Below are 14,740 nucleotides of genomic sequence, written 5' to 3'. Positions count from 1 at the left end.
TTAAGAAGAATATCAAAGCCCTCATGTACAGCATTTGGCTCATTGAGAGGATTTACAGTTTGTCTGACTTTACTGTCACATGTTTAAACGTTCTCACTCTTGATGGACTCGGATCTGAAAATTTCACGATGAATCATGACAAAACTTTGGCTGAGAGCATGCAATGGCTGACCGATTTCACCGATGTTCTGGTTTACGTACTCAAGGCTCACTTCTTCTTCTGTCTGTGTGTTATGTTGATGTCCAGTGGTTCCACTGTAGTCTACCTGTGCAAACACATGCAGCATATGGTAGCAAATGGACAGCCCCTGTTCAGTCCAACGATCCTTAGTCAGGTTAGAGTAACTGTCACTGGCATTCTGCAGGGAGTCCTGTATGTGTTCTGCGCCGTGTGGGTTACATATGCCTTTTTTTGTGATGGCACCACTTTTCCTGGCTCTTATGTCGATTTCACTGTCATCAACCTGTACATGTCAGGCACTACGTTCAACCTGGGAGTTGGTCAGGCTGTTTTCAGGCAGAGAGCAGCAGACATCTGGACCAGAGCAGCTCAGTGGTGCAAAGTATAACAGTCTGTGTAAGGATTATGATAGTGCTGCTCAAACCAGAAGACCAGGAGTTTGGTGAGGTAAAATCAACATATAGGTGACCTTCATCTTGACTGGTTAGTCAGCAAAGTAGGCAAGCCAAAAGATCTCTGTTTTGAAATAAACATATCCCAGCTGATATCCAAAGCAACCTGCTACAAATGTACATTTACTGAAGTCAGTCCAACAACCCACTTTGTCTCTGGTGTTCTTGCTCTGGATATCACTGGCCACTGCTCGCTAGTCAGAAATGCCAGAAAAATGAAAACCCAATCAATTTTTGTTTTAAGTGCCACCACCGTTCAGTCACTAGATATTGTCTACATGCAGCACTATTTGATTTATCGCTGCAGACAATTATCACACTGTCACACACTCTCAGCTCAGTTATATTAAAAATGCATCTATATTAAGATCTAAAATATATTTGTGATCTGTGGAAAACATTGATCAACAAGTTGCAAAAGTAATGCATTTTATCGTTTTATATTACTGCTTGTTTTAAAATACATAAAGTGGTATGCTTCCTTTGTAATTCTTGTATAGCCTAAAATTTAATGATATTTCATAAACATTTCTTCATTGAAATGTTTGAGTTTGAATCATATGTGTGTATTTCCTTCCTCATTATTTCTAGTTTAAATGATTTGTCTGTTGCTACTTCATACTTAATAGAGTAAATAACTAGCTTTCTAGTAATCTACATTTTGTTTTGTTACAGTGTTTTGTTATCCTGCTCACACCTGACTGCAGTTATGTCAAAGTCACCTGAGCTCTGGTTCAGGCCATTGCTGCCTGTTCTTTAATCCTACATTTTTCATGCCGCTCTTTGAATTTTCAAATGCTATATGAATGGCTGGCATCATGGGGATTTTTTAAAGAAGACAAAAGAGCATTGGGGTCCTCTCTTATTAGCACTTAGGCTAAGTAATCAAGATCTGTAATTACAAGGATATGATAATAATGACCTTCAGATGTAATAATGAAATATTTTTGTAACTGAGATGATGTTCTAACTAAGTGATCAGATGTTCTAATCAGACTTGTTTTGGGATTAAATCTTGATTGTGTCAGTTATTAGCCTATATGATAAAATGACAAAATAAAAGAGCTGTAAATGACCAGATTTTATTTCATAAATGTGCTGCCTTTTTGAACCTCTCAGCTAACTTCATATCCAACCAACTAGGAAAAGTACATTCCCACCCCAAATTGACTCTGCCAGAATAACAGACCATGCTTTTTTCATAATGTAGTAAAGAAAATGTAATTTTAGTAGTTTATCATTTTACAGATGTTGGTCCCCAGAGTTAGAACAGAATTGGGCAAAAGTAAGCCTTTAAATATACCACACCTTCTTGGAATAATATGCAGAAGGACCTGAAACTATCAGAACTGATTGCTGTTTAAGTCCACCTTAAAACACTACTACTGGTCAATGTGATTCTTGATCGTTTTAAAGTGTCCTTGCTTATGCATTTCAACTGTATTTTGGTTTTGATTAGATTAGATTATATAACACTTGGATGGTGTGTTTACTGAAGTGTGTACCAAATTTATTGGTTTATTGTTTTGTGTCTACTGTTGTAATATGATCAGTCTTGTGATAAATAGATAGACAGACAGACAGATAGACAGATAGATAGATAGATAGAGATATATAGATAGATAGATAGATAGATAGATAGATAGATAGATAGTTTTGGGGGACATCTTGGAGATCTGAGCCTCTCCACAGATCCTGAAGGCATCATGAGCCTGGCCCAGCCTCCTCCTGCTTCAGCTGTTTTGTCCTCTCGGCAGTTGATGAGCGACTCACGGAGACGACGGAGGGATGTCGGTTGCACGGTAGGAAGATCTGTGGTTATTCGGGGTAAAATGTGGACCACCGTTGGCTAGCTAGTTGGACAGTTGGATAGGGCAGTCACATTAGATGCTAGATTTGTTAAAGATCAGCAAAGGGGGGGAAGATTCAGACACGGATTTTAACACAATAAGCGGTGATAAGTGTGTGGTTTACCTACTGGTCAGGTGCGTTAACGTCCGTTATTATACTGCTTAGCTAACGTTAGCTCCCGCCTTTAGTTACCGTTAAGTTACATATTTAATAAGTGACTACGACCAAACGTTAACCTGTCTAATCTAACCCGGCTGTTCGCTAAACGTTAACTTTTGGGACTGTGTCTTGTTTCACATCGTCGCTTTCCTTCATACTGGAGCTTTTTAAGTATCTTAGTTAATCACGACGCGGGTCTGTGTCTTACCAGTAGTTTGGTTTGGGAGCCTTACAAATGTAACGTTAACGGAAAGGCAGAGGACGGTTAACACACCGGGCAAACAACTAACGAGCTCAATATGTGCCCGATATGTGTGTTCAACACACGTTAGGTTTCCAATGGTCAACATCACGCTTTTGTTTTTGGTTTTAGTTATGATCTTGGTGCTCTGTATTTTAAGACTAATCCCGTTTTAGCATCTTGGATTTCCCTTTCAGGTAGAAACATGGTTGTACTTTTAAGGCGTTTTTAGAGGAAATTGCTGACATGTCTTTTTGTTATTGTCAGGTGGTTTAAGGTGCAGTCTGTGAGCTCTGTTGCCTTGGCTGTCTAGAGCATCGGTGGTTCAGAAAGGGGTATGGCCCCAGCCCTGACCAAAATCCTGAAGGCTGGCCATGGCATCCACCTGTCCTCACCTCCTGCCTCTGTCAGAATGGACTCCAAAGGGAGACCCATTTGTAGTCCTGAGCTGGAGCCTCTCATGAGACCAACAGAGGATGGCGACCCCCAGAAGATGTGGCTGAACCTTTCCTTGTTTCCCTCCCTGGACTCCTCCCTACCGACGAGCCCCTTGGACCTCCCTGGCAACACTGTGCTTTCCCCATGTTTTCAGGTTTCTGCCAGCCAGTGTGAGACTGTGCTCCTCCCTAGTCCTGCTTCCCTCCTCAGCCTCCAGTCCTGCAATAAAAGCCTGAGAGATTCTCATCAGGTGGTCTCCGTTTTTCCAAGTGTACCAGACATGTTTTTAGGCCTTGTCCCTGGATACAATAGCCAAGAGGCTTATCTGTTGCATGGCTGCGGTGCTGCTCCTGAATGTGGTGATATGCATCATTCTCCTCTTACACGTACCAGTGTTTTTCCTTTATATTCCCTTGGGGAGGAAAAGTCGCAGGGCTGCACACCTTTCTTTGCATCACCACCTACAGTGACACAGGAGAAAGTGGCAGGAATGGGCTGTGTTTCATCAGCTTCAGTGCAGTGTTCCAGTTACAGAGTGAACTTTGATCCGCTGGCATCCAGAGGTGTGCTGGAGGAGGCCATGAAGGAGCAACTCTCCAGGACAGAAGGGCTGCACAACCGAGCTGGGAGGCTGCAGAGGAGACTGCATGCCCTGCTAGGAGAGCACGCTTTACGGCACTGCAACCAGCAGCTGAAGGGGCTGCAGAGGCACTGTCAGCTTGGAGATGTGTCTTATGACAACCTGGACTCCATAAATCCTGGTGTACTACCTTCACAGTTGGACAGTAAACCCCATTTTTCTCAACTAGGGTCATCCACAGTCTCATACCTACAGCTCAGAGAGTTAAGCCGCTCCAGCCAGGCGGTGCTGAGAGGTTTGCAGGAGGCCTTAGATTCTGAGGCCACGGCCAGCAGCAGCTCAGACGACGAGCTGGAGGAGGATAAAACCAAGATTTTACCTGTGTAAGTATCCTGCACGTAGAAGTAGTTTATATGTAATGCATGTGTTCTCTGCAAATGCGCACACTGATCAACTAAACTTGTATATCACATTATGGGTTTTGCTATTATTACTGTATGAAGCTTCAAAAGTAGAGACTTCAGAAATCCCCTGGACCATCTACTTTGAATATCAAGTTGAAGTGAATCCTATTGTTCCACACAGTGTTAAATATTAAGTTGCCTGCTATTTCTGCTGTGAAAATAATAAAAGCAGGCCAAAGGCATCTTTTCCATCGTGTCACTACCAAAAGAGTTGTTGTGCTGTTTCAGGATTGAATTTCCAGACCCAGCTGTGGTTCATGCTGGAGTCATTGGCCTTGTTTTAACTCAGACAACACACACACACACACACACACACACACACACACACACACACACACACACACACACACACACAGAGACTCTGACACTAAACAAGCTTTAGTTCAGTACAATCAAGGAACTGCAAACAAGCTAGTGTAGATTAAAAAGAAAATCCCCAGCTGGTGTAAATTAGAGAGGATGAACATATTTAATTATGTCTATTTGACATTATGACAAGGCAGGGATCTAATAACACATATACCAAAGATCACACAATAAAGGCTTGTTTCAGTATGACAGTTTAAGTCAGCTGTCCCAGTGTATGTGTCCCACTGTTCCTCTGCTGTGGTAGATGGATATTTTTCCATTGCAAAGTTTATTGTGTGGTTGTCATAAATGCAAGTTTTGTCCTCCCAGCTGTGAAGTGTGTAATGACATTTTTGAGTCATGCGCAGTTTTGTCCTCCCAGCTGTGAAGTGTGTGATGACATTTTTGAGCCATGCGCACACACATACCTTTGTCTGTTCATGCTGCGCTCATAACAGACTAACCAGCCCTCTCTTCACCCACAGGGTGTACAAATCCACATGCCAGCAAGCCTGCAGAATGCCAGCCACTCTGCCATTGTGCTTCCGCTCCTCCTCTGTCTAGTGAAAAATACTTTAGAAGTGTGTGTCTGTATATGTGTGGTTTGGATGGGCGGTGCCGCTGTAACTGTGTCCTTGCTCAAAAGGAGTTGTATTGTCCCAGATGAGGGATAATAAAGATATAACTCTAATAGCAGTAGCAGCTTTATATTTAAAGGGACCTGTGTGTGTTTGGTGACATTCTAGTTTTCTTAGTTTAAACCTTTTTTTGTTGTGCTTGTCACAAGATAGTTAACAAATAAACTTTAGGCTTTCCACATTAGAAAAGTTATTCTAACCTGACTTTTACAGATATGCAGTTGTTTTATATACAATCTTTGATTTAGTCTTGTTTAATACTGTAGCAGACTTGGTTAGAAACACTACAGTATTGGCTTCATTTGGGCTTTAGTGCCATTATGTTTCCAGGTTAACATGCTTCCCAGCCAACAATGTGGGGACGTCAGTCTGCCGGCAGTGTTCAAGCAGGAAGGGCAACATCCTGCAACAAAGCTGTTCACTCATTATCAGTGGTCTTGGCTTCAGTGCACTGCATTTTAGGACTCAATTAAGTCTAGCTTCAGTGCAGTGGCATGCATTTCTTCAGTAAGATCCACTCTTCAGGACTTCTGTTTGTTTCTTTTGAGTCCTGAATCAGTGCAGTAAACTAACAAATCATCTTTATTTGATTTAAGAGCTGGAGCGAGGAATGCAGTTTTTTTCGAATGGTGTTATTTGGCGTTTCAGTCGGCTTGTAAGTGTCAGCTTGCCTTTTGTCCAAGGCTGTTCTCCCCCTCTATGGACCAGTGTGCTCTGCTTTGTCACTGAATCTCCCCTGGGTAGTTTTTATAGCAGGTTCCTCCTTGAAAAGGATGTGTCCTTGCTGGGAAGGAGGCAGGTCTTCACGCTCCTTGAGAAACTGAGACATTAACATTTTAAGCATACACGGCGGTTTCATATGGTTTGACTTGAATTTGAAACCACATGTTCACATTGCTCATTTTCTGTACTGGCAGCAGTCCTCCACACCTCGAGCTGGTGCTTATTTACAGTTTTTGGTATATTTAAATATACTGTATGGGATCTTTTGAAAGACTAAATGTTGGAAAGTTTAAGCGTAGGACACACCCAGAAAAACTAATGCTTCTGAAGAGCCAAGAAACACTTTTCAAAAAGGGGAATTCATAAACCCAGACATACTTGCTGGGGCTGGCCTTTTGATTCACCCAGGATTTGGCTAAGAAAACTTACTTCTCACTGTGGAGGCTATTGTAAGTCTCTGTGTCAGTATCTTTAGGCTACACAGTGTGTAGTTTGTAAACTTGTTCATTTGTAAGTTTGAAGCAACATCTCCTTTTTTTTCCCCTCTCATCCTGAGTCACCTGATACTTGGAAAATATTCCTGGAATTTTCTCATTATAGAGTTGGAAAGAGCTGCAGGGCAGCCAGGTCGGCTCATTGTCTGTGCAGGACAGCCTACTCCTTAACAGATATTGGCTTGGGGTTGAGTGTGAACTCAGTTGTGAGGCATTCATTAACCAATTATAGGCCTTGTTTTCATTTACACACCTCTCCTTTATATCAACCACAAACGGGATGCAGTTGTGATTAGGCAGGCAAAGCACATTTTGTGTGTTTCACATAACAGGCTAACGTTAAAATACCAAAGGGTAATGTAAAGTTGGCTGCTTGCTGATGGGCCCAACCTTTCTCTGTCCTGCATCAGAGTTTTTGAAATGGGGCAGCCTCTCCTTGCCCCAGCCAAGGTCCAAGAATACTGCCTTAGCAACTATTGCTCCGCTGAAGTCAGCCAACCACATGCACACACAAACACAGAGGATAAATGCTACCTCAACCAGCCAATGCCATGGAAACATACTATAGACACACGACACACACCACACATATCAACAGTGTTTTAGTCTGTGGCCTAGATAAGCTTTTGTGTATTTGCAGAATCCACCCCCCACCCCCACGCTGTTAGGATGCTAAACAGTTTACACATTACAAGGCACCATGGTTGTGTAAAATAGGTCATATGTTGACAGCGCTGCAGTACAAATGTGTGAATTGACAAATGACTCCTCTAACTTTACCCTGTGTGCCTCAATCTCTGTCACTTTTTTGTGTTACCATTCTCTCTGGTGACACTCATATTCCTGCCAGTGATTCTCATTTGTTAACCTGTTCATGCACCTGCCTGTGGTTACATTACACTGGCCACACTGGGTTTTATGACAGCATTTAGTATCCGAAATCGTTCTTGCATTTGCCACCCAAATTCAAAAGTATTAAGGATTCAGAATTTGTTTTATTGTGAGGTGGGATCTAGGTGTAAAGCATTTTACAAAAATGACTAAAATATTAATATACTATTACATGGACATAACTATCTTTATGTCATCCATCACCCTACCCCTCCTGGCAGCAGTAGCAGTTGTGAGAGGCAATGGCTGGAAGAGAGAGCGGAGCTGGGCAGCAGGTGTGGAGCTTCACCAGCATATCCGCTCTACAAAGGTGAAACAATGCTCCTCCATGTCCACCCCAATGCGGAGCAGTTGACACAATGCAACAAGTGGCAGACCTAAAGGACATTTATGTAGGATTTTTTTGATAAATCTTGATAAATCAGGTCAGCTTGGTGTAAAGATACTGTATAATAGATTTTTTCTTATAATTATGGTCATTTTCAACAAGAATCCACCACAGTAAATATCAACTACAAAGCACAGTTCTTCACCTTTACATAATAATTCTTGTACATAATAAAACACTGAAAGATTCAAATTCATTGCAAGGATCTAAAAGTCAAAAATGGTCTGTTTATTATAACTAAAGCAGACAACCTTGCAAAATGAGAGTGAGTTTTTAATGGTTAGCTCCTGTAATCTGTGTTTGTGTGTAATGTGTGTGTCTAAGGGCGGTGTGGTGCTTGCAGAGTCCCAGCCACTGACAGACAGGGAGATTCAGCAGGCTCTGCTGAGGGAAGTAGCAGGGTTATCTTGCACTGGCACAGGTTCTGACTCCGAACCCTGCAGTCCCACTCGTCTTCTGCGCAACATAGAGAGACAGGTAGGAGGAAGGAAATGGTACACACACCTACATCAGCTGTGTGAAGTCTGGAATCAAAGCGATATCAGGAGATTCTGTTTTTACCTTCTTTTCCTGCTTATCATTGTCTGATAAAACATTATCCACAGTACAATGTTTTATCCTAGTGTCAGGATAAGAAGATTAAATTAGTTAGATTAAATTAGTGTGTGTGCTGCTTGACCTGTTATTATGCTAACTTTGAAACTAAGGATGGAATGGATGTAGTTTACTTGATCAGTGTCATTATAACGCAATACAATTAAACAGCATTGCAACCTCCAAAATGTTGATTCATGAAGGGAGGATTTATTGCAGAAGTGTTGTATTAGACTGCATTAGACCTGTCTTGGTGTACCTAATAAACTGCCAACTGTATTTAAATAGATTTTCACTGACAAGACATTCTCAACTCTGTCTGTTGATGGAGTGCTGACTCAACCACTGCTGTTTCTGTTTACAGTAGGAGATGGATTGTTGACGCTTTCATATTTTAGTCTGAGGTTGTCGCTGGTGATATGTATGATGGGCGATGTATGCGTTGCAGAGTGCTCAGCTTAGCCAGATCGTCAACAGTCTGATGCCTCCTCTCGGCTTTTCACCGCTCTCAAAACAAGCTCAGGCCTGGAAAGACAAGAGTACTTTCCCAAGGTTAGACAAGCACATACAGTGAGAATGTGTACCACCGATATTACAATAATTTGTGCCCTTCATGAGTTAGAGGACACAGAACATTCACAAACACTACGAACCACTGAATTTCAGAAAGATTTCATTCCTGTGACGATTTGAAATAATTAGACTTTGGACTTAAAACCCTCCTATTATGCTGCGGGTCCAACTGACCCATTGTAAAGTTAAAAGAAATCTAAAATCCATAGTTAAAAGTATTTTATTGGTATGAAACCTATTCTGCTTGGCTTAATAGGTGTAATCAACATATAAAATGAAAATGGTTCATTTCACATATTTGCAACCTCCCCCTGCATGTTTATAAGATACTGTTTGGGTCAGTTAGACCCTGAACAGAAGAGGTGTCTCATGTTAATTTGTCAACATCACTTCATAAAAAGAAAAGATTTCAAAATGTAAAATAAAAAAAAAACTTTATGTAAAAATGTATTTTATATGTAGGTCTTTCCAATGTACATTAAAAAAAGTTTTAACATGCATGTTTTATGAAAAATTAGTGTATTATCCTCATTGAACCATAATCTGTGAGAGGTGAAGAACACCATTGCACTAAATAGTGATTGAAATGGTTAGTAATGGTAAAATGATCCCAGGAACATCACTGCTGTTCCTGAGAAATGAACATAACAGATGGGTTAAGGTCATATTAGTCTCTCAGGCGCAATCTTAATTGCTATTGGAAGAAAGTCATTATAGAGTAATGTAGTAACACCTGTGATTGCTATAAAATACAAAAACACATCTGAGTTAAAATACAAGAAAGAGAATCTTTTACTGATAGTTTTCTGTGGGAGAAGTTACCAAAGATGAAAGCATGTTCCCTGTCTGGAATATACTGTAACCATGTGAAACAGTTGGGTCCCCTCCATCCGGCCTGACTTGAATCGCTCCTTCATGTCTTTCCTTCCTGTTGCCTTTTTAACTCTTTCTGTGTGGTTGGCTGTAAAGATGAAAGCCACATAATAAAACAACATTCTCCTAGTTTATGCCTGGACAATAACAACCCCTGTTTATATGTTGCTCTTATTTGTGTTCATGAACAATATTGAAGACTTCATCTTAACATGAATCATATCTCTGGCATTTCGATGACCTCATCTGGTCTAATCCCTGCAGGGGTCAGAAAGGAGGTGATGTTTTTGTGCCAGGGAGCTCTAAGAGAAGGAGACTGGGGAACAGGAGGCTCTTCAAGACTGATGTGACATGTGTGTGCGCTCGAACCCGACCCTTGGTCACCTACTACAAGCCCAGACTGTTCACTTTCAACACCTATAACCCTGGCAGTCCACAGGTAGCCCACGTGCATTTTTCTCCAGTCCCTAGCCTGTCCATACAGCCATTTACAGTACAAGGAACCTAACTATGAAAGCACACGTGCACATTCTTATGATAGAGTACTCTATGAAGACGCTATGTCTGTATTTCTCATTAATTTATTTCTGTTAATTTAATTGATTCACTTATTCAGGTCCTGGTCAGGCTTCAGTGGTGGAATGCTATATCATTTAAGTAGTTCCCCAAAATTAAATAGGAATTAATGATCAAAACCACACACCTGCTTTTAATTAAACAACAGAATCTCTTGGATTTGAAAATAAACATACATGGGATTATTTTAAGGCTGATTACTAATTAACTGATTACTAACATGTTTGTCATACACACTTTATACACTAATAATATTCTAATGTTTACAATGTGTTGTGCTGTCTCCAAGAAGCCAGAAGATTTCATATTTCATATAAAATATTTTAACCTGGATTGAATAGGTTAGCACTGCTACTTGGGAACCTTGAGTCCATCTGTGTGGAATATGCAGTTTAGTCCCACATTTAGGAGAATCAGTTTAAACCCCTGATGTCACTGTAATTGAGATGGTTTTATAATCCTTAATGCTACTACTGTTACTACTACTACTTTTGGCTGTTCCCATTTGGGGTTGCCACAGCGAATCAGCTGTTCATATGTATACATTTGGCAAGCGTTTCATGCCGGATGCCCTTCCTGATAGGGACGGGCATAACGGTACTTCGATATCCCGTGGTCGATATTTTGGAGTCGATACTTTTTTAAATATCGCGATACCACTGTGCTAATACAAAACGTGCAATTTGTTTTCACTTCTGAGAGTTTTAGGTATTACATTTATGTGTGAAAACCAGCCCGGACGTGTTTTAGATGGTCTTCCATGTCACACGATTGTGGCAGGAGCCTATCAGATGTCAAATCCGAAGGCTTACTGCGCAGCCTCAGTCAAGCACTGCCTCAATCGTCACTCTGCTGCTCAGACTGAGCTCAGTCAGCAACACTGGGGTGTGACAGCATTGATGGCCGAGAAAGAAAAAGAAGCGCAGTGTGGTGCTATTTTTCACCCACGACCCAAGGTAATGTGGCGTTTCAGTCGGCTTGTAAGTATATTATTGTATATGCACTAATGTGGGCAATTTTGAGCCACCAGTCAACCTAAGCAGCATGTCTTTGGACTGTGGGAGGAAGCCGGAGTACCCGGAGAGAACCCACGCAAGCACAGGGAGAACATGCAAACTCCGCACAGAACTCCGAGCTTCCGAACCCGGAATCTTCTTGCTGTGAGGCAACAGCGCTAATGACCACGCCACCGTGCTGCCCTTTTATAATCCTTAAAGCTACTTTACTTAATTTCTTTTCAGCTGAGTGAGACCCAGTAGCAGATACCGTTTTAGACTTTTAGCAGACGAGGTCCTTCATGGCTGAGTGTTTAAAATGAGTATTCACAGTTAAAAAAAACATACTCTTTGCTAGGTGGCAGGCGGGGCAAATTTACAGACCATATTTTGAAAACACAGGGAAGAGAAGCTGGAATAACAACAGAAGCACCGTAGGCAGCAGAATGTCGGGGGGTATCTGACACACTGTCCACACTTATAGAACAGTGTGTCAGATATTACTGAATGCACCTTTAACGTAGTTCTTCCTTAGCTGATATAAAATCCTGTAAAACAGAAGTAAGTTAATTTTTTTAGGTATAAATTCAACATTTCAAAATTTCAGCATATCGGTGGATGCCTAATGCCTGAATATTTATAGAGTTTCAACATCTACTTAAACGTTATTATTCTGGACGGCTTAGAAACCAAAGCAGTTGCAGCTACTATAATAAGCAGCACCAAGCCACCACTTTTGTGATATTATCAGCTGACAAAGCCATTAACAACTGAATTTCTTTAATCAGTGTGCTCATGCAGAAGGCAGCTTTTGTTAAACCTTATGGCTCATACCCCATTGTAACACAAAGAGTGAGCCAAGTTAATACACTAGTTAATAATAAAACGCTGTGTCCCAGCTATGCTCTGTTGGCCACTTAGTGTCATGGGTTAAGTAATTTATTTTCTCTATCTTGTTTCCTCTTTCTTGTGCTTCAGGAGTCAGGGAAGTCCACCCTCTCCCCTTCTCTCTCATTGTGTTCCTGTTCATGTTGCTCCTCTTGTGATCCTGTAGTCCTATGTTCTGATCCTGACTGCAGCTCCAGTTGGGCCTTGTCCTCCAGGAACCCCAGCTCCAGACCTCACCCTGTGTTGTCCCTTTCATTTGGTAGGAGGAACTTTAATATAGCTTTGTAGCATAGTGAAAATGCTTTGTTTGATTTAAAGGTGTAGACCTTTTTCACAAAATCCAGTTATTTATTTATTTTTGTAAAAGAAATCAGTAATGTTGACTTATTGAAAGTTAAAATACACTTGACACCCGTCATTTTTGGCTCCCTGTTTGGTGAAGTGCAACACATGCTGGCCTTATCAAGCCTGTCACACACTTGATATGCCACACAGTAGCTAGGATGTGATGAATTAGAAAGTGAATATGAGACAATTGCTGCTTTTCATTTGCTTAAACTGTTGTGTTCTTTTGACCAATGTACTACTGTGTCCTCTCCACCCAGACACTCCTCTGTCCCACCACTTACACAGAGCCCTGGCCAGAGAAGAATGGTCCCAAAGGCCTTTAGTCATCAATGCTCATTCACCCACTCCAGCTCACTACAACAGATGCAGCTCCACACCACTGCACAACAGTAAGATCCTTCCCTTTCCCAGCACTGATTACATACTCTCTTTTGCTATGTGCTTTTCCTTCTTACATCCTGTGCTGCTCTGCTTTATTTTGCTCTGACACAGTAGAGCACATCAGCTGTGCCACAGAGCACCTCATTGATTCAGTATGCTTAGACGCAGCTTTTGTGCAGGGCCAACGCATGATTGTAACCTGCTGTGTTGACGTCATAGTCAACCTATGAATAATATGACAGGAAGACAAAGGCGCTATTTAAAAGACATTGTGTTATTATTCATCTAACAGATAGGAGCCTCGTTGGCTTCACTTTGTTGGAGCTGCAGTCAAGTCTCTTTCTGACGTCAGTGGTAGTTTAATGTTAATGCAAAGTCAGCACTACTGGCAGAAGCTTCACGGTAAAAACCAGCACAGCTCACTGTTGTTTTTACATTCATTCAGCTTAGGTACTCCACAAAAACACTTAGGTGCTGTGCCTAAGCCTTTCTGCGTTAATATTATATTTAATATATTGAAATAAGTTTAGTTTACATAGTTTCTAGATGATGATGTATAAATAACCATAATAAACTGACAATTTACCTTGTTAAAGGTAGACAGTTCTTCTATGTAATTGTACTGACTGAAAAGACACAATATCACTGTGAAGAAAACATCTCCTTCAAAGCATGATGCTGTGCCTGCTTGTTATCTCCCTGTGGGCCATCGTAATTGGTTGCTAGCATGTCAGATATCCCACTGGGTCTGTATGAGGCTTCCAACTGAGCAGTAGATGGAAATGAAATCGTTTGCCATTTCAACAATGTCAATATGTGTCCTTGTAGCTGCCACTGGTGTGCATTTCCACACCAGTGGCAGCTATGGTTTCAGGGCATTAAAGCAACCTTGCTCATATGGTTGTTAACAATGTAGATTTATTATTCAAAACAACCAGTGACTGGTTGATTTCAGAGTTTTCCCCGTTTGTCCAGGGAAAGTTGACTCTACACTTTTTTCGTGTGTGAAATACAAAGATGAGGTGGAAAATGACAAGAAATAACAGTTCACTTGAGTAAAGGAGGCAGACTGGAAATTGATGAAGACGTCAGTCACCCACTACTCTGTCGATTTCCTGTCAGCTTGAATGATGTTATTCTCTTTTGTCAGGAGCAACAGAAGAAGTAAATGTCACCTAAAATATACATGGCAACAAACCTTTTAGCACAGCTGAACATTGCTATAAAAAGTAGAGTGTAAAACAGTCAAAGCAAGCAGGAGACTGAAATATGGGCACGTGACATGGAGAATAATGACATAATAGTTGTTCAGGAGCTCTGTGTGTTCTCTGTGTATGTGTGTGTATGCATCTAGAGTTTTTGTAGTCCTGGCAAGCAGTAATGTGCTCCATAAATACTGGAACATGTAATGAACCTCTCCTTGAACCGCCACCTTATTGAGTACCCGAGTGATCCCAGGAGCTATGTTGTCGGGGGCTATATGTCCCTGGTAGGGTCTCCCAAGGCAAACAGGTCCTGGGTGACTGGTCAGACTAAGAGCGGTGCAAAAGCCCCTTATGAATAGACCAAGATCAAGTCCCGTGACGTCGCCCGGCATGGCGCAGCCGGGGCCCCACCCTGGAGCCAGGCCCGGGGTTGGGGCTCGAATGCGAGCGCCTGGTGGC

General features: G+C 41.6%; 2 protein-coding genes across 3 annotated transcripts in view; both read left to right on the top strand.

Moving 5' to 3' along the window:
• Positions 1-2,287: 2,287 nt before the first annotated feature.
• On the top strand, positions 2,288-5,293 carry LOC109964381 (KAT8 regulatory NSL complex subunit 1-like protein). Of its 2 annotated transcripts, none has more exons than XM_020607659.1 (3): positions 2,288-2,435; positions 3,152-4,285; positions 5,200-5,293. In XM_020607659.1, exons 2-3 carry the CDS (start codon positions 3,222-3,224, stop codon positions 5,276-5,278), a joined length of 1,143 nt encoding a protein of 380 aa, XP_020463315.1. In that variant the 5' UTR covers positions 2,288-2,435; positions 3,152-3,221; the 3' UTR covers positions 5,279-5,293. The 2 variants fall into 2 exon arrangements, with proteins under 2 accessions (XP_020463315.1, XP_020463316.1); XM_020607660.1 differs by lacking the exon at positions 2,288-2,435 and adding an exon at positions 2,484-2,618.
• A 2,511-nt stretch (positions 5,294-7,804) lies between these two features.
• Positions 7,805-14,740, top strand: part of kansl1l (KAT8 regulatory NSL complex subunit 1-like) — a 15,196-nt gene continuing 8,260 nt past the window's right edge. Inside the window, exons 1-6 of the mRNA XM_020607658.1 lie at positions 7,805-7,852; positions 8,173-8,325; positions 8,891-8,994; positions 10,153-10,327; positions 12,438-12,606; positions 12,953-13,084. Coding sequence (XP_020463314.1) covers positions 7,820-7,852; positions 8,173-8,325; positions 8,891-8,994; positions 10,153-10,327; positions 12,438-12,606; positions 12,953-13,084 — 766 coding nt within the window. The 5' untranslated portion in view covers positions 7,805-7,819. The remainder of the gene's footprint in view (positions 7,853-8,172; positions 8,326-8,890; positions 8,995-10,152; positions 10,328-12,437; positions 12,607-12,952; positions 13,085-14,740) is intronic.

Source organism: Monopterus albus, unplaced genomic scaffold, assembly GCF_001952655.1.
Source record: "Monopterus albus unplaced genomic scaffold, M_albus_1.0 scaffold88.1, whole genome shotgun sequence".
Lineage (NCBI taxonomy): Eukaryota > Metazoa > Chordata > Actinopteri > Synbranchiformes > Synbranchidae > Monopterus > Monopterus albus.
The sequence above is the reverse complement of the archived record's forward strand: the minus strand, read 5'-3'. Positions and strand labels throughout refer to the sequence as shown.

What these genes read in the sequence shown, in the direction of transcription:
- LOC109964381 (XM_020607659.1), top strand. Translation starts at nt 3,222, where the DNA reads ATGGCCCCAGCCCTGACCAAAATCCTGAAGGCTGGCCATGGCATCCAC. An exon ending in AAAACCAAGATTTTACCTGT is followed by an intron (nt 4,286 to 5,199) that starts GTAAGTATCCTG and finishes CTTCACCCACAG; the next exon opens with GGTGTACAAATCCACATGCC.